At 42.6% G+C, this 22,209-nt stretch overlaps 1 protein-coding gene across 1 annotated transcript; it reads right to left on the bottom strand.

Moving 5' to 3' along the window:
• Nucleotides 1-22,059, bottom strand: cluha (clustered mitochondria (cluA/CLU1) homolog a). The gene is made up of 28 exons (XM_067594651.1): nt 21,694-22,059; nt 13,566-13,759; nt 13,278-13,449; nt 12,670-12,813; nt 12,388-12,515; nt 12,067-12,222; nt 11,883-11,884; nt 11,348-11,473; nt 10,745-10,892; nt 10,547-10,639; nt 9,874-10,308; nt 9,450-9,709; nt 8,949-9,352; nt 7,954-8,055; nt 7,040-7,140; nt 6,778-6,930; nt 6,448-6,510; nt 6,106-6,350; nt 5,888-5,972; nt 5,641-5,794; nt 5,392-5,531; nt 5,213-5,293; nt 4,991-5,116; nt 4,695-4,816; nt 4,514-4,607; nt 4,297-4,431; nt 4,115-4,188; nt 1-2,310 (listed from the first exon to the last, which is right to left on the bottom strand). The coding sequence occupies exons 1-28, from the start codon at nt 21,827-21,829 to the stop codon at nt 2,184-2,186; spliced, it is 4,200 nt and encodes a 1,399-aa protein (XP_067450752.1). The 5' UTR covers nt 21,830-22,059; the 3' UTR covers nt 1-2,183.
• Nucleotides 22,060-22,209: the final 150 nt, after the last annotated feature.

The following is a 22,209-nucleotide window of genomic DNA, read 5'->3' as shown; positions in this document are numbered from 1 at the left end:
GAAGCATATTTCACCTTTATAAACTGTCAAGTTTTTACCTGTTATCACCCTGGTTCCATTCTGAAGCATAAATAATAGGCACAATACACACCACGCTCTGCTGTAGATGTTATGACATCTTATTTTAGGAGCACAAGCAGGGAAAAAAAAAAAAAAAAAAAAAATCACTGGAGATACTTCATTGCCCAGTCTGAGAAGCTCACCTTTTGTTTTGTTTTGTTTTTTTTATAAGGCTCGCTTATTTGCAGTTAGTTCAGCCGGTACAGTAAGTAGTCCATCTTGCATGTCTTATGCCAAGTAAAAACTGCATTTTTCTAAAAACAATCATTTCCAGCACCATCTCTCTATTGCTTTAATCACATACTTTTAGACACGGCAACAATTAAGTAACAAATTGCCATGGGAGGGATACATTGCATGTATACAAGCGCACACAAACCTTTATCAGTCTTTTTTTTTTGGTACATCTCATTGAAGCAGCCCTTCTTTTGTCCACTTTTGGTGGTGCTGTGAATATGTTCACACATCCGAACAGCATGAGAAAGTGCACTAAATACTGCTCAATGAACAGACACTCCTGGCTGGTTTTTGTCTCTGTTACATATGAAAAGATGACAGGATCCAATAATGGAAAAAGAAAAAAAAGAACAAAAACACCCAGAAACAATAAATCAGTCACTACAACCAATGTTGAGCACCTGTCTAATGGTGAGAAGAGGTTAATTTCAGTCTCAATTCATACATAACACAGATTTACAACATTGGTGGCCATGACTGTTTTAAGAAAAGAGGCGTCAGCCATCCAACAGCTTTACCATGTGTAGAAAAATAAAACATTCGGAAAGCCAACGTTCGCTTTTAGCCTCTATTCAAACTATGCAGCAGCAAAAGCAGCAACAGCCCTGGCCAGTAGATTTTCTGTTGGACTACACAAAGACACACACACACACACACACACACACACCGCCACACATACAAACATACATGCACATATTATTTCAATGTGTAAAAATAGAAGATTGAACACAGTTAGTATATAGATAGATAAATCTACTGCTTAAAGGTGGACGTTTTCAAATCTGCGATTCCCATTAACATCAATCAAGTACCTGTCTAAATCTGATAGCGATTTATACATCTTTTTCCACTTCTATACATTTTCTATAAAACAGACATGGCTTAAATTAAATGATGATTAACAGGCCTAAAATACCTTCTTAATTCTCCTGTGCACTTTTACAAAATCCATTTTATTTACTAATAAAAAAAAAAAAAAAAAAGAAAGAAAAAAAAAATCCAGCAAAAGAAATCAAACTAAACAACCGGTTGAAAGCTCACTAATGTGTCAATCTGTTGTTTGCTTGGAGAAACCAGAACCATAGGACACAGCAGGCACCCACTTGGGATGTCCTAAGTACAAATGATAGATGGGTTAAATTAATTAGCAATCGGGGGGGACGTGTAAGAATGATGGGCGACTGTGGCAAAGCGGCTCAAAGAAACCACAAAGAAAGGAAATCTACATTCTGAAGCCCCACTTGAAAAATCTCAAATTTTGTGACTGCAATCTGGTTTTAGTGCACAGTAGAAAGTACCCCTGAGTTCTAGGACAGGGTAGGTGCTTCATACAATTTAGAGCACCATTAGGGGGGAGTGGCTATGCCCTGGGGTCTTCGAGGCTCTTTGGGGAGTGGCGGGGCAAAATGTGGTCCTGTGCTGTGGGATGTTTGAGCTCAATAGAAGCAGTAATTGGGGATTATGATACAGTGGATAAGGCTCTGGTATACAATGTCATGGTCATCCTTGGTCTCCCTCCCCCGGCTGCAACCACTCTTTTCATGTGCAACCATATTTGTAAGCAGCCAACACCTCGAGTGACATCATCACCGAGTTCTTAGCGCCGGGGATTTTTCAGATTGCACGTTACACATTGATTCTATGTTATTTGTACTTTCTCCTCCCTCCCTTCCTACCTTGTAGGAAATTTCTGCTCTGTATTCCTTGTCCTACAGTTCATACAGTTTGTTCTCTGGACTGCCCTGACCCATCCCTCCCCCTGTTTATTTCAATGCTGATTTAGACTGCTCTGTTCTCGGGTCCACAGGCTTAGTGACATGGCTGTTGCGTCACGGCCTCCCCCCTCCCCATAGCAGAAAGTAGCTGTGTTTGAGGGCGTCTAGACATTAATCAATGGGAATTTTGTCCTCTAGTTCCAGTGGGCTGTCCTCAATGGGATCCTCACTCTTCCCTAGCTCCTGCAGCTGCTGCCGCCTCTGCACCTCTGCCTTCAGGTTCTCCAAATCCTTTTGGCTGAAAGAAAGAAACAGAAAAGGGATCAGTGCTGGACTCTTGTACATGTCCCATTAAATCAATTTCTAGTAGGGCTTGACTATATAAAAACTTATTTTCCCCCCTTCCCAGAAAGGGGTCCTGCAGCCCTACTTTGAGTTAATTAAACAGTAGCTCCTCATAAAACTCAATGGGTATGACGTGACAACAGTAACAGTTTCAATGAAAGAGTTGAGTTGGAAATGCAGTTTTTATCTACTGAAATTCCATAAAGGTTTATGGGATCAACAAACACACATATGGGGCCAACTTTTATAATTATTTGTTTTCTTGCTGAGAGATATATGATAAGATTGATACCACTGTCATATCTGTCTGTTAATAAGAAGCTACATAAGCCATTAGCTTAGCGTAAAGACAGAAACTAGGGAAACAGCTAACCTTGCTCTATCCAAAAGGTAACAAAATCAATTTATCAGCACCTCTAAAGCTTAACAAATTAACAATTATATTTAATTTGTTTAATCCCTTTAAAAACCAAAGTGTAAAAAACAACACATTGTGATTTTTACATGGTCAAATGTCAAACTACTTCTTGGTTGGGAGTTTTTGGTCTTGGTTAGTCACTTGGCAGCATCATAGTGATGACAAGACTCCAGAAGATGTGCTGGAAAGAGGATTTTTTTACCCTTTGAACAGAGCAAGGCTGGCTTATTCCCCTGTTTTCAGTCTTTATGCTAAACTAAGCTAAGCTAAGCTAATCAGGTGCTGACTACAGCTTCATATTTACCGGACAGACTGTCGGACATTAGAGTGGTATCGATCTTCTCATCTAATTCTCGGCATGAAAGCGATCAAGTGTACTTCCCCAAATGTCGAATCACTCTTAAAGCTTACATGCCTATCAGACAGCTACAAACAGCTTGTGCAGCATGATTCATAAACAAAAGTTTATGTCATGGTTGTATGCATGCTGTATGTTCTTAAACAGATCAATGTCAGTGAGGTAAATGCAGAAGATAATATGATAAATGATAAAGATCTGGATTCTTGGTGCATTTATTTGGCAACAGAACACTGACATTATGTTTCAAGTTCAATTTTTATGGCAATCAACGTAAGGACTTTAAAACAGACGTAAAGTGTTCTCTCCTTCTGGTCCTGATCAACACTCAGACAGCGGAGTTTTCAATCAGCTGTAACCGATTTATAAAACTTTATTGAGTAGACCAGATAGCAGAGCATTACAACAGTCCAGCCTGCTTGATATAAAAACGTGCATTAATCTCTCTGTCACTCAGAGAGAGAATTGGTTGCACTTTGGCAATATTTTTGAGATGATAAAAAGCAGATTTGGTGACAAACCCCACATGAGCCTTTAAGTTCAGTTCTGAGTCAAAGACCACACTGAGGTTTCTTGCTGGTTGGCTCGGGGTAAGTCCAAAGGAATTTAATTTTGTGACCAGATTCTCTCTCTGAGCCTTAAAACCTATGACTACAAATTCAGTTTCATCCTGGTTGAGCTGTAAAACGTTTTGTGACATCCAGACATCAATATCTAAAATACATCTAAAAAGAGAATCAATTGGTCCTGTGTCATCAGCATAACTATGGAAAAAGATGCCGTGTCTTCTTATAACATCACCAAGGGGTAACATATATAGATTAATAATTTATAATTATAAAAGATTTATAATCTAATGAAATCCAATAGATGCAGTACTTCCCGTTGTACAAAATATAAAATTCCAGTTGAAGCTGTCTCAAGGAAGTATTTAATCCTATATGCATACTGTATAACAAAATACTCCTTTTCCCACTTTACCTGAGAGGGATGAAGATGATGCCATTGATGATGTTGAGCTGTTCAAGGACACTGGCCATGCTGGGAGCAGTGAACTGAAAAAAAAACAAAAAACAGGAGGATATATAAACATAGCATTAGTGCTAAATATTTGGGGTGGATCAGATGGAAGCATAAGAACATGTCTGACTACGAGCAGCTACCTTGAGGGGCATGATGCTGGCGTTGGAGCCGTTCTTGTAGATCTCGTTCATGGTTCTCTGCAGAGCCACAGCCTGTTGGGTGAGGTACTTCAGGTACTCGGAGCTCTCCTTGGTTTTCTCGTGTGCCTCACCCATCTGAAATGAGCAAAAAATATATATTTAAATATATAACTTCATCGCAGCTGATAAGGCAAAGTGTGAGTCCTGCAGCATCTACCTGATTCTTGTAGATGGTGTAGCCCTCCTTTTCATGCTGCAGTGCCGAGCGGAACTCAGCCTTGCTCTCGTAAACCCTTGCGACCAAATGATGGCTGGAAGAAGAAACACGTCATGTAAATCATCATGAAAGTTGAGTGTTTTAACCACAACATGCATATGGATGATGTATCTCTGCCCACCTGAGGGCCACTTTGAGGGACCGGGGTCCATGGTACTTTGTGTTGATGGTCAAGGCGTTCTCCAGGAATCTCAGAGATAAATCGTATTCCATCACTCCATGCAGCACCAGCCCAATGTTACTCTGTGGAGTGAGAGACAAAATCATGGACAACAGTCATCAGTCTTAATTATTTCAGGAGAGCACAGCACTGTTCACCAAAATGTCGTGAAATGTCAGGTTGGATTTAAAACGAGACTGAATCAGTAGGTTAGACAGTTTAATTACCGAGGCAGCAGTTCATACAAATTAACTCACATCTAGCAGTGCCATCTCTGGGTGGTCCTCCCCGCAAACCAACAGCATGAGGTAACGGGCACGGTAAAGCAGCTTCAGAGCGGTTGACAGCTGGCCGTTGGCAAAGCAGTACAGAGCCAAGTGCATCTAGAAAGCAAAATGGAAATAAACACAATGGTTAGAAGGATATTAAACATCTTTAGCATGAACAAAAGATTTCCTACAATGGACGCGATAACTTACATATTCTTGAATTGTGTTGGGGTGTTCGATGCCGAGGACTCTTTCGCTCATCAGAACAGCCTTTTGCTGGTTGCTGAGGGCCTGCAGGTAAATATGCGAATATCATACATGACACCAAATCAATAGGACACTTGTGTAAAAGTCCTGACGTAAGTTTCTTTTTATTTGCCGGTGTATACCTCAGGGTGGTCACCCATGATGTAATTAAGGCGAGCCAGCAGGCGCAGGCAGGCACAGATCTCTACATGCATGGCTCCGTAGACGTTGTTGAAGAGATTTAGAGCCTCGTTGATCAGTTCACAGCCCTCCTTCAGGAAACCTAGAAATGAAAAAGAAGAGTAATGAGGCAAGTCTCCGTTTAGCCCAATCAATACCAAGTTAATAAAATGACTACAAAACATTTATAAATTCTGGTGTGCAAGTCTCACCTTGCTGCACCTTGGCCTGGCCACTCTGGAAGAAGTGGAAGGCGTCTGAGGCTTTGGGGTTTACGTGCTTCACAACGGGGAAAATATTCAGGATGTCCTCCTCTGTGAAGGCGGGTTTGTGGCGGCTGTCAAAGTTGTACTCCTTTATCAGAATCTAGAGGGCGTATCAAACAGATATTAGTGAAAAATCAGAGAGGAGATAGAAATGGACATTTGGTAAAAAAAGCATCAGCAGCCACTATGTTACCTGGATGCCCGTTTTGATAGAAATTTCTCTGAGCAGAGTGGTTTTCTGAAGGCTGTATTTCTCCACCACCTGATCCACACTGTCACTGTGGAGGTAGAAATTTCATATTTGTCAGCAGCAATCACACAAAAGTTGTAAATATGTAAAAATCAACCTGCCAACATTGTGTCATCATTCTAGCATTAATATTTTCTTCACATCAACAGACGAGTCCTCACCACTGTATGGTGAAGTGATAGTAGCTCTGAGCCTCAGAGGCAATGTTCTTCCACAGCTCGCTGGGCGTCAGGCTGGCCCACGCTGTGTTGTCTCCGCCGCCGGGAACCCGGTTGCGACGTTTGCGGTTTTTGCGGCGAGACACCAGCTCGTCAGGAGGCAGGTGGGCGACGGCGTCGGGGAAGGAGCTCAGGAAGCAGTTCAGGAAATGGCTTACAGCGGCAGAGAGAGCAGACAACTCCACGCCCTACGTGACGAGGAAAAGATTTTAAATTAATTTTATTAGAGCAAAAGCAGGTGTGTCTTTTAAAGAAGGTGCCCAGTGTCTGTTCAATGTTACCAACCTGGAGATATGTCTTGAAGATATGTTTTGCACATCTGGTAATCAGCTCACTGATTCCTATTCTCTAAATTACAGAAAAACAAAGAAACGTTAGAATGACAAAGCATGGAGGCTTAAATTCAGGAAGATGTTGGAGTGTAAATAGTTTTTCCAGACCTTTAAACTTGCTTACAGCTGAGAATTGTACTAAAGTGCTAAAACTTTGGCCACCAGACAAACCCCAAACTAAAAAATACTTTAATATGTTCGAAGCTGTGGGCGATCCAAACTGTACACATACAGACATGCATGTTGTGTGTGTTATGGTCTGATTTGGAGGGTTCAGACTCACATAGAAGTGCTCCAGTTGGGATTTGGCGGGAGTCTTGTCCACAAACTCCAGAACGGTGCCCAAATAGCGAATATTGATGCCTCTCTGGTGCAAAGCCTCTGTCAGTGTGGCTCCATCCATGGGCAGAGCGCTGTGGTCTAAACAGTCTTTAACCTGGACATAAAACACACACACACAAACATACACACATAAACTCAGACACACATCCTGCAATTTCACCTCCTACAGGAATTGAATGCGAGGCCGTAGCTGCATTACTGACCAGTGACGGGATCTGGCAGGAAACCAGGAAGGCAGCAGCATCTTTGAGTAGCTGCTTCTGCTTCTGGACATCATCTACGCTGTCTTCTGGGAAACGCACTCCTGGTTCGACAAAAACACACACAGCATCACTTCTGTGCTCATCTTCTTGTGTCATTTATTCTCTATTAACACTCCAAGAATGATTTGAGGTAAAATTTGCAAGAAATTGGCAGGGTGAAAATGGACAAAATACATCCCACAATCCTCTTGGCTGCTCCTGAACTTAAATTGTCAAAGCTTCATTGAAACCTTTCTCAGTTACATTTCTGACAATTGTTTTTTTTTTAATATGACAATATATTTCCACCAAAAGTTGCTGGCAAGTGTTTCTCTTATGCTGCACTAAAACCTTCCTCACATATCATTTAAGAACATGAATTATCTATTGCCTATGTATTGCTACATAGTTCAGATCATATTTAGAAATTTCTATATTGTGGCTAAGAACTTGTTTATTAACCACAAAGCTATGTAAGCAATGTCTGTCTTTGTTTATGTTTGTCTTTGTTTACTTTAGTGCTACTGTTGTCCTGTTGCTCATATTTATCTTTGCTCATTGCTGTTTTTATGAAGATGTTCTGTAATTGTTCGTTTTTGCTTTGTTGAACTGTTTATTGCTGCCATATCTGTGTTCTGCTTGTACTTTAATTGACATGTCTTACATCATGATTATTGTTTTAGGTTTGTTTCTTGATTTTAGACTGACAAGGCTGCCAACATCACACCCAGTCAGTGACTACGGATGAAAACCAGCCTTCTGGCTAATTCTGGCATATTCACAGTGATGTTTATTGATATGCGCTGTCCCTGACAAATACACTGCATAAATATAGTAAAATAAATATAATTATTACCCATCTTTATCATGCTTACCCGGGGAGAAGATGTCAGGGTTGAAGCGAATGTCGAAAGATGTGTTGCTGATGGAGCCTACTGCCTTGCAGGCATTGAGGACTACCTCACGGCTCTTGGGATCTGTTTGTGAACGGGATCAAATACATGGAAAAGGTTTAAAAAGATTAAAATGAATGGTGGCAGACAATAGTTTACATATACATCATTGTCAACATGTAAGAAAAGTGACAGCTTTGGCCATGTCCACACTTAGCTTTACAAAAACCCTCCCGAAAGAGGATCAATCTGAGAACGCTGAGCTTTAGTTTAGAGAGTGGGAAAGGAAAAACAAAAATGAGGTTTGCCTGTTTGATCTTGGATGGATGATGTGTAACATTAATGCCAATCAAATCATTATTATTTTGACAGGATTAAATACATCTGTAAACACTAGTGTGGACACCAGGCCATTGTCACATTTAAACAACAGTTATCTGCCCGAGTTTAGTTTTACTCGAGTACCCACCACCATTTCAAAGCTGTTGATCATTAACAACAAAGCAAACTCTGAAGATTAGGTCAGTCTGTTTGACGAGCAGATTACTGTGATTTATGATCAGTTGACTCGCACATAAATCAATAGACAATATATTATTTTTGCATTCCAAAGCACATTTGTTTTAATGGTCACAGCAACTGATTATTCAGCAAAGGCACCACAGGCTGGAAAAGGGAGAGATGGGTTGATTTGAGGGCCAACACTCAACACAGGCTGAGGACTGAGCAGGGACAGCTAGCCAGGTGGAGGGAAGCCACTATAATACTCTAATGTCCTACCTAATGCTCTACTACTCTAAAGCTATGGACACACACACACACTCACTCTCAAAATTAGCTGTGTCAAGACAGCTAATCCATGGATCAATACTACTTTTATCTTTAAACGCTACTTTTCTCTATGCAATTATTCATCCACCAGAGTAGCTCTCCCTGCGTTGTCCTGCCCTCACTTTTTGGCTTATTTTTGGACGTACCAATACCAGATCCATCTTCGGCTACTAAGGTCTCCGCCAGCTCTTTGGCCTGAGCTAATCCTGGAATACTTTCCTCAAGCTCCTTACCCTCCAGTGGGCTCTTGCATTCCCCGTTCTGGGTAGCTGCGGGGTCTAGAGGCCCGTTAGTGGCGGGTTTCAAGGAGTTTTCTTCCCCGTCAGTCGCTGCCTGTGGGGCAGCGGAGGTGCTGTTGTCTGTAGAGACCTCTGCAGTGGGTGCACTAGGAGAATCTGAAGCTGTGGTCTGTGTCTGGGTTGTATCAGTGTTGCTCTCTGTGGTTGTTTCTGAGGTTTCTGTGATAGCAGGTGTTTCACTCTTGTTAGTGTCCTTGTTTGCTTTCTGTTGCATGAGCTGTAACGCTGCCATCTTCATGAAGAGAAGATATCTGGGTTGGGACAGAATCGACGGTTAAACACATCTATAAAGTCATGGTTTTATTTAACAACACAGTGAAGCTGATCACGATGCACACAAACATTCACCTGTGCTCGACAAAGGCCTCGATAAGCTCCTGGCGTAGACAAGCCAGGCGGTGGCGGTGCTGGCGGGGGAAGCCTTGGCGCTGACTCTCTGGAGGCAGCTCCTCTCCGTCCACAGGCAGGAAGTTAAGGTCAGGAGGGAAGGTGCGAAGAAGGTCCAGAATATAGTGACGGCCATCATTCCCGATGATGCCCTTACACTCGACTGAGGAGCACAGCTCCACTGTGTCGTTCTTCTCATTCAGCACATTATGTCTCTGGACCTAAGATTTACATCCAGTACAAGAGTCTGATTAAACTTTATCTCTGCGCTGGAGTTCGTCGGTCTCAATATGATCAGAAACACAGGACTTAACACCAACGTTAAACTGGATTACCCACAAGTCAGTTTTATTACTAAAATAGAGACAATAGCCGTGTTACTGACCTTGAGTGGCCTGCTGGTCTTCTCCAGCAGCTCCATGTATTTGCTGTGAGACACAACAGTCTTTCCAAAGTCAATGGAGCCATAGATGACGCTCTGCTCCTGCTCACGCTCCAGGATACCTGGGATGATGGACTGGGCGGTGACACGGTAGCCTCTGTAGTCCACCACCACTGTCCCCAGAGTGTACAGACCCTCCACATCCACTGCCCCGTAAGCTCGTACTCCGTTCAAGTCATTGGTGGGTGCAGCGTGGGCGGCGGCATCGCCACCTAGCTCACGATAGTGGTCCCGCACATCAAAGCCCAGGCTGAAGAAGATGTTGTTCCAGATGAACATCTGCATGCGTGTTTCCTCACCGGGGTTGATGGCCATTACATTGCCATCAATGACTGCCATGGCGCCACGAGTAGCAGCTGCTGCAAAGTCACTGTGAACCTGCAGGAGGTGAAAAAAAGGAAAAAAAAGAAGAGAGATTTAGAGGAATGAGAGGCTGTTGCCAATTTACTCATGACATTGGCATCACATCGCTTATTAGCAGAGTGAGTCAGCAGTTTGAGTGATTCAGCATCTGCTGGTCTCCACTGCTGATATTGTAAAGAAAGATTCAGTAAAAGATGCTTTAATAAGCTAAATTCCCACATTGTGACACAAAAACTGGGAGGCTCTGCAGTACCTTGAATATGGCTCGCTCCCTCAGCAGGCGCTCAGGCAGGTTTTTCCGGGGAAGCTCTCTAGTGGTCTGCAGCTCCTCATTCCAATCTCTGGTCTGTACAGAGAGAAAAACAGCTTAACCATATTGAAAAAAAAGGTTTTTTTCCCCACATTTTTCATTATTTTACTGTCTGCCTGATGTACTGCCATGTTAACACACCTGTCCAGGTATGTGCTCCTCATAACCCAGGCGGGAGGTGTAGGCATCCTCAGCTCGAACGCAGTCCATAGCATGGTCTACCTGCGGAGCGGTCCAGCTATACACCTGGAAAGGCGTGGCTATCCTCTCAAACGGGTGCCTCTGGACCCTGCAGCAACACCAAAAAAAAGACATCACTAGCTCTGTGCCGATTTCATCTCTCTTCATACGTCTCAGGCAGTTTATCTGAAGTCTGCTCTTGTTATGAACAGTTTCTAGATCACCGAAATTACAAGCCACAAATAATGAGATGTGCAAAGGTGAAACCACACAAGTCTAAACAATATTTGTAATTATTTAGTCTTGTTTAGTTTATTTTCTTTTTGTCATTCTTGTGCCTGAAGACTTTGACATCCTGCTTTCTGACCAGGTCTTGACTGTAGAAGACAATGTGTGCTCACTTGGTTAAATAAAGTTCATGAATGAATTAATTTTGAAATGATCGTAGAAAAGAGAAATGTAACACAGGCAAAGAAGGGAAGCGTTTGTACAGCACAGAGTGGAGTATTGAGATTGGCAGGAGGAGCAGGTTCAGCAGAGGTGAAGGCACAGAGATGTCTATACCTTTTCTTCTGCAGGGCAGTGAAGTTCTTCTTGAAGGCAGGGCTGATCTGGCTCAGCAGCTCCACCAGAGAATGGCTCAGAAAGCTGGGGTTGGCTGGCTTAGGGTTGAAGGTGTAGGTAGTAGATCTGGACAACACATACACACACATATTACCATTATATCAATAACATTAATATAGGGAAAACATCAACAGCTAAACTAGCCTGGATGGGAAAGAGACTTGACTACAAAGCGCCCTTAAGAGTTCATAAGGGCTGTGATCACAGTGTTAGAAACAGACAGGTCACCCTGCTCCTCACACCACAGCATCTCCCCAATTGTACATCCCGATGTAATCCAATTAGATCTCATTAATTGCACTGCTAAGTCCTTGCTGACATCCAAAACTAATCCAAAATTAGAACTCTGAAACTGCTAATAGACCACGGCGCTTGAACCTCTACACACTGTCCTCTATTTAGAGAAAACGCATCTACATGTACGTGTGTTCATGTTTACTCACAGTAGCATCTCGCACTTATAGTCACACCTGACTGCTGCAGTTAAATACGTTCACTAGAGCTGTTAAATAAGCATCTTAAATAATAAATTTAAGATGCTTATTTAACAGCTCTAGTGAACGTCTTAACATGCTGCCAGTCAGGTGTAGACTTTATGTAGCAAGAGATTGATAATGTGAGTAAACATGAACCACACGTACATGTAGATGCAGTTTTACTCTTAAGTAGAGGACCGCTGTGTAGAGGTCAGTGACGCTGACGTGGCGCTCCTCCACAGTCACGATGTACAGGTACATTAGGTCACCGTGCATCTTCCGGTTCCCAGGTGGAGGGTTCCAGCCGCTCATGGTCAGGACCTTCAGGCACTGCATGGGCTGTTGAGGTGTTAAAAGTATTAGTTAAAAAAAAGGGGAGAAATTTAAGTGATACGTCATCATTCACAATTCTGGTATATTCTAAATTATGTTTATTTTTCAAAATGTCGTTTTTTCCATACAGAGCCACATGAAGAGCCAAGACTACTGCAGGTTTCTCCTCACCTTCCAGTCCTTGTTCTGTGGCTGGAGAGGCACCAGGGGGCGCTCTTTGCTGCCAGGGAGGATGTGCTCTGGGGGGGTGCAGTCAATCTGCTCCAGCTCGCTGCCCTTCTTCTTCCTCTTACCGCTATCTGCAGTCAAATAACAAGGTACAAGGTGAAAAAGTGCCCGCATGTCGCTGCATTCATGCACATTAAAATGCATGCTCCAGATGGCTGCGCGGGACACATTGACCCCTGCTATGTCACTCGCAGCCACACGGGAGACTACTGTGAACGCACATACCTCCGAGGTCTCCGTCAGTGAAGATGCTGAGGAAGGAGAGGGAGTTGCAGTCCACTCCATTGTAGGCGTCTGACGGGTCCAGACTTTTCAGCAGGTCTCTGATGTGACGCACATGGATGCGGGCTTCGCGGACTGTGTAGGGCTCTGGAGGGAAGAGAAACAACGGAAACCCAAAAAGCAGGTAATGTCAGCACTGAACAGTTCGAGAAATTACAAATTAAAACCACATTTACTGCAGCTGATGTTGAAAAGCGTTGTTCAGGTTTGTTCGGTATATTTGAGTCACACGTCCTGGTTGGTCACTGACATTTTCACTGCATACCAACAAGGACGAGGTGAAAGGTGACACTAGATGTTCTGTCATCTTTGGTGTAGCTTCAACATGCAGAAGGTAACTGTGTTTGCAGCGTCATGTACTTTATGAGCAGCTATATATTAGTCACTAGTATAATAATCATTTCACTTTCTATTCGGCTAAAGTGAGTAACATGATAACCGCTTGACCTTCCTGAGCTGTTAACCATGACGTAAGCTCCAACATATTATTTTCACTTTTCTCTTTGCACCACAACACCACCAAAAACTGCTGAGAGGCGTCTGACTCTGACCTTCCACCACTTTGAGCAGCGAGCCCTCCTGCAGGCCTTCGATGGACTTGAGCTCGGCGAAGTTGTCCAGCACGTTTCCATCCAGCTGCAGCGAGAAGCAGGTGCGGTGGCAGGTGTCCTCACGGTCCATCAACACCTGATGGATCTCCTGAACCATTTCCTGGGGAGACACCTGAAGGAGGGGAAGGAGTTGAGAAATAAATGGTAGTATGACATATCTCCTGCTTTAACTTGGCTGACTGCCACTGCGGTGTAATTCATGAGCTCTTGTGGAAAGCTAATCCCTACCTGGAGGTCAAACGGCTCTGTTCCAGGTGCCTGGATCTTAACGGTGAACCCTGTGTCCTGGATCACTATCACCTCCTGTTCGTTAGACTCCTCGCCTCCGTCCACCTCGCCGGTCCCATCCTGCTTTAATTCCGCCTCCTCCGTGTGCTCGTGTGCCCCGTCACCGTTCACCATGGCTTTATCTGCACTGTGCCCTGCAACGGGAGAAACAAAGAAGAACATAAGCGAACTTCAGGGCTGTTCAGATGCGTAAACGCAGATTACAGGAGGTGAACTACTCAAACCACTTGTTTAAGTCTGAAAATATAATACAAAGCAGAGTAACACAAGCTAAAATCCTCTGTTACAATGACGTTACATGAAGAAATATCATCAAGATAATGTCATCAAGAGTCAAAACCGCCTTCTGACAGTCATCCTGAGAACAAAAACACCAGACTTTTTCTACCACACGAAAACACAGACACGCTGCCAGGTCGTAAACAAAGCACACAAACCCAGAGGCTGGATGACCTTACCAGTAACCTTATGAAATATTTATGAATGGGTGAACAGAGCCGCCAAAGCTCAGCTACAGTATGCTGGAGCCACAGTGTTGCTCCTGTTAATTCAAAGACAAAAAAAAGCTGATTAGATCTACAACTTACGGCAGTATAAACGCAGCGATCTCATCAATCAACGACTGTACAAAGTGCAAACTTGTCTAAAAAGATGAAACTACAACATACAGATCATTAATAACTGTATCTAAAACATTTGGCAATAAGTAACCAGGTGTTCCAGCTCATCTAGAAAGAATAATTTCCAACACCGACCGGCTGAATCTGACACTGTTGCAACACCAGAGCAAGTTTAGCCACGAGGCCTTGAGAGATTTCAGCATTCACAAGAGGGCATTACTGGTCACTTGCTTGCCTGATTGTGGCCGATGCAATAACAGCAACTCAGCTAGTAATCACTTGCTGCTGTTCTTCTATTTGGGATTTCAATCCCTAAAAATGAGAGTTGCTCAATGTGAAAATCTGAGCCAAAAATACCAGACACGTCCTCTCATTACACAAACGGTTTATGCATTATATCTTCTAGAGTAGTTAACAGTTAAGTTAAGGTGAGTAGGAAATGACGAGGAACCAGGCTGGTGCATTGATTCAAAAGGAGCAGGTTGGAGTATGTAGATGTCTGACAACTGTTTTCTCTCACTTGGACTCTGCCAACCACTCTGTGTGTCCTTGCTCACTGTCAAGGTTAACACAGCGTCAGGGTTACTGAAGAGAGGAGGCCAGAGAGAGAGAGAGAGAGAGAGAGAGGGGTGGGGCTTCATAAGTGGACCACGACCCCGGGTGGGAACGAACGCACTGAAAATGGAGGTGGAGTGTATGTGTGTGTGTGTGTGTGTGGGGGGGGGGCGAGCAGAGCAGCCACGCTCTGAATACCAAACACAACAACGCCTCCAGAGCAGACGTGCAAGTTAATAATGTTACAAGCCAGGAGACAATGAAGGTTCGCTGTCTCATCACACTGTTACACTGTGTTGTTTTCAGTGTCAGAACAGAAACGATCCATTTCTTATCAGACCTGAGCTCTTTGTCTGAGAGGCTAAGACATTGTTTCAAAAGGTGAGCTGCTCATGTAGGTGACTGACTAAGAAGGTATTTTGCAAGCTAGACACGAGAGCAGCCGACATTTCCTGGAGACACAAGACTCGACAGTGGCAGCTTTTCTCTTTTTCATATTGCTGTAAATTTTAATTTTTGACTTTTGGTCAGATGAAACTAGTAATTAGAAGATGTCAGCTTGAGCTTTGACAACTTGTGATGGGAATTTTTCACTATTTTCTGACATCATATGAACTACACGTAATAAATTGATTAAATTGTCCATGAAAATAACTGATAGTTGCAGCTATAATGAAATTTCCGGCTCCTTTAAGTCATTTCTTCTGAACAAGCAAACACACAACGGCCATATTTCAGCTAAATCAATTTCAGTCTGTATAATTAGTTTTGCCTTTTAAGCAAACTCTGGCTCATTTACAGTTCTATTTTCTTTTGATTAACGAGCATTGTCCTTGTCAAATAAATAAATTAAATATTTCAGCTTTCTTTAGGGACAGCCTTTGTAGTTAAACTCCTAAATGATTCCAACAAATTGTGGTTCAGAAACTAAGAACAAAGTGTGAAGGTGCCGTTTGATGATCAAAAAAAAACATTTTATGTGGCTGAAAGCATTAAGCACATTGAAAAAGCAAGAGTCCAAAGTGCCAGAAGCACCATGATTGATGAGGCAATCCAGCAGCCTAAGCATTGCAAAACCGACCCATTTCCAGACTGAAACAGAAAAAAAGCTCAGTAAGAAGTGGGGAGTAAGGTCACAAAATAAACAGGACAAATCTCATGTATGCTATTGTTTTAAAAGGGGAAGGACGCAGAAACAGATATATTTTGACTGGAGGGGTAGATGCTGGTGATTGGCTGAAAGGTTTATTTAAGCACATTAGTGAAGCGTGAAAATCCACTTCAGGTAGAATAAAAGCAAATGTGATGGATTAAATCGCCTGTGTAAATATGTGAAGTCTACAGTATAAATTAAGGGCAACGGAAGAAAACATACATGTCTATATTCAACACCATAGCCATAAAAGACTGAGCAACATGATGATATATACAATATGTCTTGAGACAAGAGATATTTGTCAACCATCAGAGAATTTAGATACAATTTCTAATGAGGCAGCTATGCCTCTAATATCTCTGGTTGTATGGTATGCAATGTTGCAAAGCACTAAGTTTGACTGTTTTTATGCCAAATTTGGGGTTTACAGGATATTTTTAATCAATGTGATAAAGCACTCGTTTATCTCAGGTATTTACTGCATGAGCTGAAAACAGACAAACCCTTTTATCTCAATTGACTTTTTTTTAAAAAAAAATGTGCTATATAATCATATCTATTGATATTGCAATATAAAAGACATTTTTTTATACCACCCATTCCTACTGCAATGTCATTTCCTCATCCTTTAGATTTATGTATCATTCATTTTGCTTCCACATACTCAGCATTATTGATCAGCTTGTACTGGGACCAGAATCATACTAAAAGCTGCGTCGTTGGTTTGCAGCTGGTTGTAAATGTGAGCAAATAGAAACAAACAGCAGTTAAAAACACAACAAAATATCAGATCTGAGAGGTCCGTGATTCAACTGCACAGTTATAGTGAACACAAAAATATGGTGACTCCAAACACTGGCGGTTTGGCTCCCCTGGGATTGGACAGTTACCAGACAGAGGCCCTAAAGGGCACGAGGTCAAAGTGAGAAATCAATAAAAACACCAATCAGATAAAGACACAGGAGCAGCAAAGACCAGACGCAATGAAACACAATGAAGGCTCCGCTGTCACACGTGACCCATTTTCTCTCTGATTAAATCTTTCAGCTCAGAGTGATAATTCTCACATCTTCTGTAAGATACTGTGATAATTTAAAGCATTTAAAGAGGTGTTACCTCCTCAGTGAGTCTTTGCTCGTCACCCAAAACCATTTCTCTTGTTGAAAACAGAATAAATCCAGCAGCCAGCTATCTATCCACTCTGTGGCCCTTGACATGGGACCGTGGCTGCTGCCATGGCAACATTAACCAGGCAGCCAGACAACCCTGAAAACAACACACAAGGTCTCTCTGTAATCATGTTCATTGCGCCACAAGGTGGCATCGTCCTGGTGGACAGACAGACCCTGAGTCATCCATCTGCAGTGGGTGAGCAAAAAAAAAAAAAAACTGGCTACAAGGTCTGAGGTTTACTTTTAAATCTATTACCAAATCCTTGCCAATAATCAATTCGTCAACTATAAAATAAAATGTCATACATACGCAGAGCAATCAAGGGCTTTATCACATTCAGCTGCATTGTATTTGACACACTTTAAGCTTCAATTGATTAACTGACAGAAAATAAATGAAATTTTTGATAATTGGTTAATTGTTTGGGACGTTTAAGAAAAAATGTCAAACATGCTGGTTTTAGCTTCTCAAATTTGAGGATTTACAGCTTTTTACTGTTTTGTATCATAAATTTAAAAATATTTTAAACTCCTTGAGCTTTGGTCGAAGGAAATAAGCAATTAGACAACAATTGCCTTAAACTCAAGGAGCTTGTGATGGGAATTTTTCTCCATTTTTTGACATTTCATGGACTAACTGAGTAATCGAAAAATAATTGGCAAATTAATCAACAAAGACAACAAATAGATGCATCCCTGCGTAGCAGCTAAAAGGAACGTTTTACATGACTAATAAGATCATTGCTCTCCCAACTTGTGGGTTGGCATGCCCACAAGGGGTCATGAGATAAATCTAAGAGGTCATGAGATGAATACTGGGATAGAAAATAAGAAAAAAAGAAAAATCTTACCAATAAAATCATGTTTATTTTTCAGAATTTTCTCTAACCTTTGCTTTTTATACTCTGAGTACTGCATATTTCACAAGAAATCTCTCCTCAGGACTCAAAAGTACTCAAATGAAACAGTCTAATGAGGAAAAAATACTCTTAAGATTAAACTACTGACGCTGCAAGTAGACGTTATTTCGTATTAAGGTGTCACAAGTAAAAAAAAGGTTGGGAACCACTGTTACACATAGTGAATACGGGAACACTGACTGGTGAGGAATAGTACCAGGGTGTCAGTGTATTAACCATTAACCAAGTCGCTCTTCACCCCGCAGGAGCATTAAGGCCCTTAAAACCACTAACGTTGACCCTCAAACTCGATCTGTCTGCTCTGCCATGTGCTGCGACGTCCTGTTACAACTCCGCACTGGAAGTATCAGACATGTTTAGGTCATCAATCCTGTCAGTCTCTCATTGGTGAAAGACAGTTTTCTGGCTTTCAGATGGTCACAGATGGAGTCTGCTCAATCAATCAGTTTTCTTAACTAATTAAAGGATAAGTTCACAATTTTTCAAGTCTAGTAAAAACAACAGTCAGGTGTCAATATGAACAGTGAAAGAGGTTTTCCTCGCTGTAATCATTCCTCTTGTGCAAAAAGTACATTTAAAAGTTTATGTGAAGCTTCAGCAGTCTGAGTTAGTTATATCAAGTGGATATCTGCCAGATTTACAGTCTCTTTAGTGTCAAATTCCCTCTTTTTGTTACTACACTTCCACCGAAGCTCAAAAACACAAAGAGGGACTTTGGCACTAAAAAGACTAACATTGAAAGATATCTACTTGATTGACTGAAGCTACATAATATCTTCAGATAAACTTTTAAATATATTTTTGGGTGGACCAGTCACAGACCAGCCATATAACCGTGGTTGTCCGTGACTGAGTGATAAAGTTACACCATTGGTTGGCCAGTCAAGTGTTGGAGTTTCCTCATTGGCCCTTGCTCTTTCAAAATGAATCGGCGCAAGATGATGGAAGCGGAGGACAGCAGCATGATGCAGAGCAACTTTGTTACCTGCTCTGAGCTGTGACGTTCTCAGCTCCAGAGTTAAATGCAGTGAAGTCCTGTTAAACTCCTGTTTAAACAGGCTCGTACCAGCGTCTCTGCGTCTCCTTCTCCACTGTCCGGTGTGATCGGCTCTCCGGCTGACAGCGCTGTCAGCAGCCGGCAGGAGAGACGCTCTGCTTGAGACTCACATGAGACTCATGTAGGCTGTTCTGTTGGTTTAATGTGGGGTGGCTGCTCTGGTGTGCTTGATTTGACTGTAACTGCGGTAATCGGGCAGTAATAAGCCTCCTGAATTTGCACCCAAAATGCTGTCAAAACTTTAATTTATAAATTTCCACAGCAGCTTCCATAATCATCGACCGGGAAAGAGGCAGAAAAAAGGCGCATAGAGGCAAGAGGGAGAGCGCACAGTTAAAGCACATCAAATAACAATCACTCTGACAAAACACTCGATGCAGAGTGAAAAATGAGAGAAATCTGCAGAGTGAAACAGATGAAAGAGCAGCGGGAGTTAACAGATAATTAGAATAATTAGAATCAAAATAAGTTCTCTTTCAAATCAAACATCCCTAAGATACGAGAGGAAAGTATTGTTATTATAACCTTTTTTTTTTTTTTTTTTTTTAAATCAAACGTAGCTTAATCATGTCATGTGATGCTATTTCAGTACACTCAACCAGCAAATATTACTGGGACCACTACAGAAAACTGTAGATGAACATTTAATATCCATGAATTCACATAATAGACACTACCACTGACTATCCCTGTAACAAACTGGCCACAGTTTCACACACTGACCATACACAGTCCAACCATATACTTTGTTTTGACCTAGTTTTGTTAGACAGAAGGAGTCTTGTGGATTTTGGCCCCCATCACTTACATTGTAAGTGCATTATGAAGGGATCTTCTAAAGGCCAGTATGAACAGGAGGAATGACTATGGCAAGAAAAACCTATTTAAATGTTCATTTGGGCACCTGGTTATTGTAAAACAGACTTGAAATATTGCAAACCCATCCTTTAAAGGCAATAAAATGTCAGGAAATAGTGAAAGATGCCCATGCAGGTTCCTGAAGTGCAAGATGATGCCCTAAAGCTGCTTGTTGTGTCCGACGACATTTCAAGGCTAAATCATATTAAGTTTATTATAAACATAAGACAAAGATAATATCAAATAAACAAGTTGTTGCAGATCAAAAACAGAGCATCCACTGCTCCATGTGGACTTGTCATAGGACTACAGATATGACAGCACATGTGCAGGTAAACATCCAGCCAAAGAACATGAATGAATGAAAATGCAATAATTACAAATGTTCATCCACAAAGCAGCACAAACACACGCTTGTCTGCGTTTTCCAATGCAACGACAGACAAGAGACAATTCAAGGTCCCACATGTGTCACACACAGACACACAGAGCGGCTGCAGTGACTTTAGTAGCTGTGTAAGTTGTGTAACGTGAACTTGACCGGCTGACAGCCCTCCTCACAGTTTAATCTGAATCCACCGACAGACGCACACTGCGAGCCGCCGCCGCCGCCAACTTTTACCTCATAGGACACTCACCTGCTTTGCACGGCTGTTCAAGTATTATTCGCGTAACCTTCCCACTCACTGTGCATGCACCATCATGACTTTTTTTTATTTTTTTCCCCTACAACTACCAGCTTCCGCTTCCCGGTCGAGGAGGGACACTCGATCTGATCTTCCCCGGCGGGGGAGGAAGGGGGCGCCGGGAAGTGCGTTACCACCGACTGGCGGTCGCCTCATCGACCTGACATCACTTAACGTGCATTTTAAATAACAACACAACAAGTAATCTTCTCTTTTTCTTATAAACTATCGTGACACGTCTACTTAGATAAAATGAAAACATGTAACCCCCCCAGTGTTCATGCAGGCAGTGAGCAGCGCCACTGAAGGTGACCTTCAGTTCATTCTTACACGCTGTTACCGAACATGTGCGTCAGGACGAGTTTACACAACACAATTTGCGGCATTGTGCTAAATTGACATACAATGTGCCATATAATTTGTATAAGTATTATCTGAAAAAACAGTTGTCAGTGTCTATGCTCGTCTGTGTTTTTTTTCCAGGGCACGAAACAACACGCAGGCAGCGACAACTGCTGCTGCTGCCGCTGCTTGCTAAGTTAGTTAGCAAGCTAGCTAACTGCATACTGAATTAGGAGGCTAATGTTGGCATGCTGGCTGCCTTGTTTGCTTCCAGTGTCACAAGCTAATGACTGTGACACATGCATGAAGGGACGGATCTGATCATGTCATGGTTGCTAACAAAACACAAGCACAGTCAGGGCGAAGAAGACGTCTCATTGTGACACAAGACAGCTGATTAGCAGATGCTGCTAAGTGCAAGGTGGACCCTTTAACTTCAACTTGGAGAGAAAGACTCCCAAGGAGGAAGAGAAGACCACCACCTTTGGGGGTCTGAGGAGTTTTTAAGTCGCATAACAAAGCATGGGGGTGAATGTCACCAGCTTTGGTGAATGCTATGTGGGGACAAAGCCGTGAAAACATACAATAAACCACTCTGTGCCAGCTCAAACAGTGGATGCACAGTGATGCTGCCTATATGAAGATGTAGGTTATAGTGTTTAAGGTGTGTTCAGTGCAGGTGTGAAGCAGACAGGCTCTCACCACAGCCGCAGGAATCCTTCAGACGTGTCTTGCTGGTATCCTTGCCGTCCTGGGCTCCATCCCCGGCTTCATCTGCAAGATCAGCCGGATTACAGCTCGGCACTGACGCCGGGATGTCATCTGTCTTGCTCACCATGGTCGGCAGTCAGTGTGGCGGCAGAAATCCCACCAGCAGCAGCGTGGTTTAAATGTATGAGTCTGTGAGAGAAATACTACAAAAAAACAACAAAACGCTAGCTGGCTGGCTACATGCGAAGGGTACAGGCTTACAAAAACAAGTCAGCCGAGGAAGGACAGTGCTGTACGTGGTGGTGAACACACGTGGTTTCCTCCTCCTCCTCCTCTTGACCTCTTTGCCTTTGCGTTGCACTTCCCCACCCACTGACTGTGGCGCTACGGAAAGCCACATGCATCAAATTGGGCACTTTTGAGTGAAGTTTTGTGCGTGTGTGCGTGCGCGTGCGCGTGTGTGTGACTGCACCTGTACTCTATGTCTCTTCTGCAGTGCATGAGAGA

This window comes from Thunnus thynnus, chromosome 7 (assembly GCF_963924715.1).
Source record: "Thunnus thynnus chromosome 7, fThuThy2.1, whole genome shotgun sequence".
Taxonomy (NCBI): Eukaryota; Metazoa; Chordata; class Actinopteri; order Scombriformes; family Scombridae; genus Thunnus; species Thunnus thynnus.
This window is presented reverse-complemented; position numbering and strand designations above follow the sequence as displayed.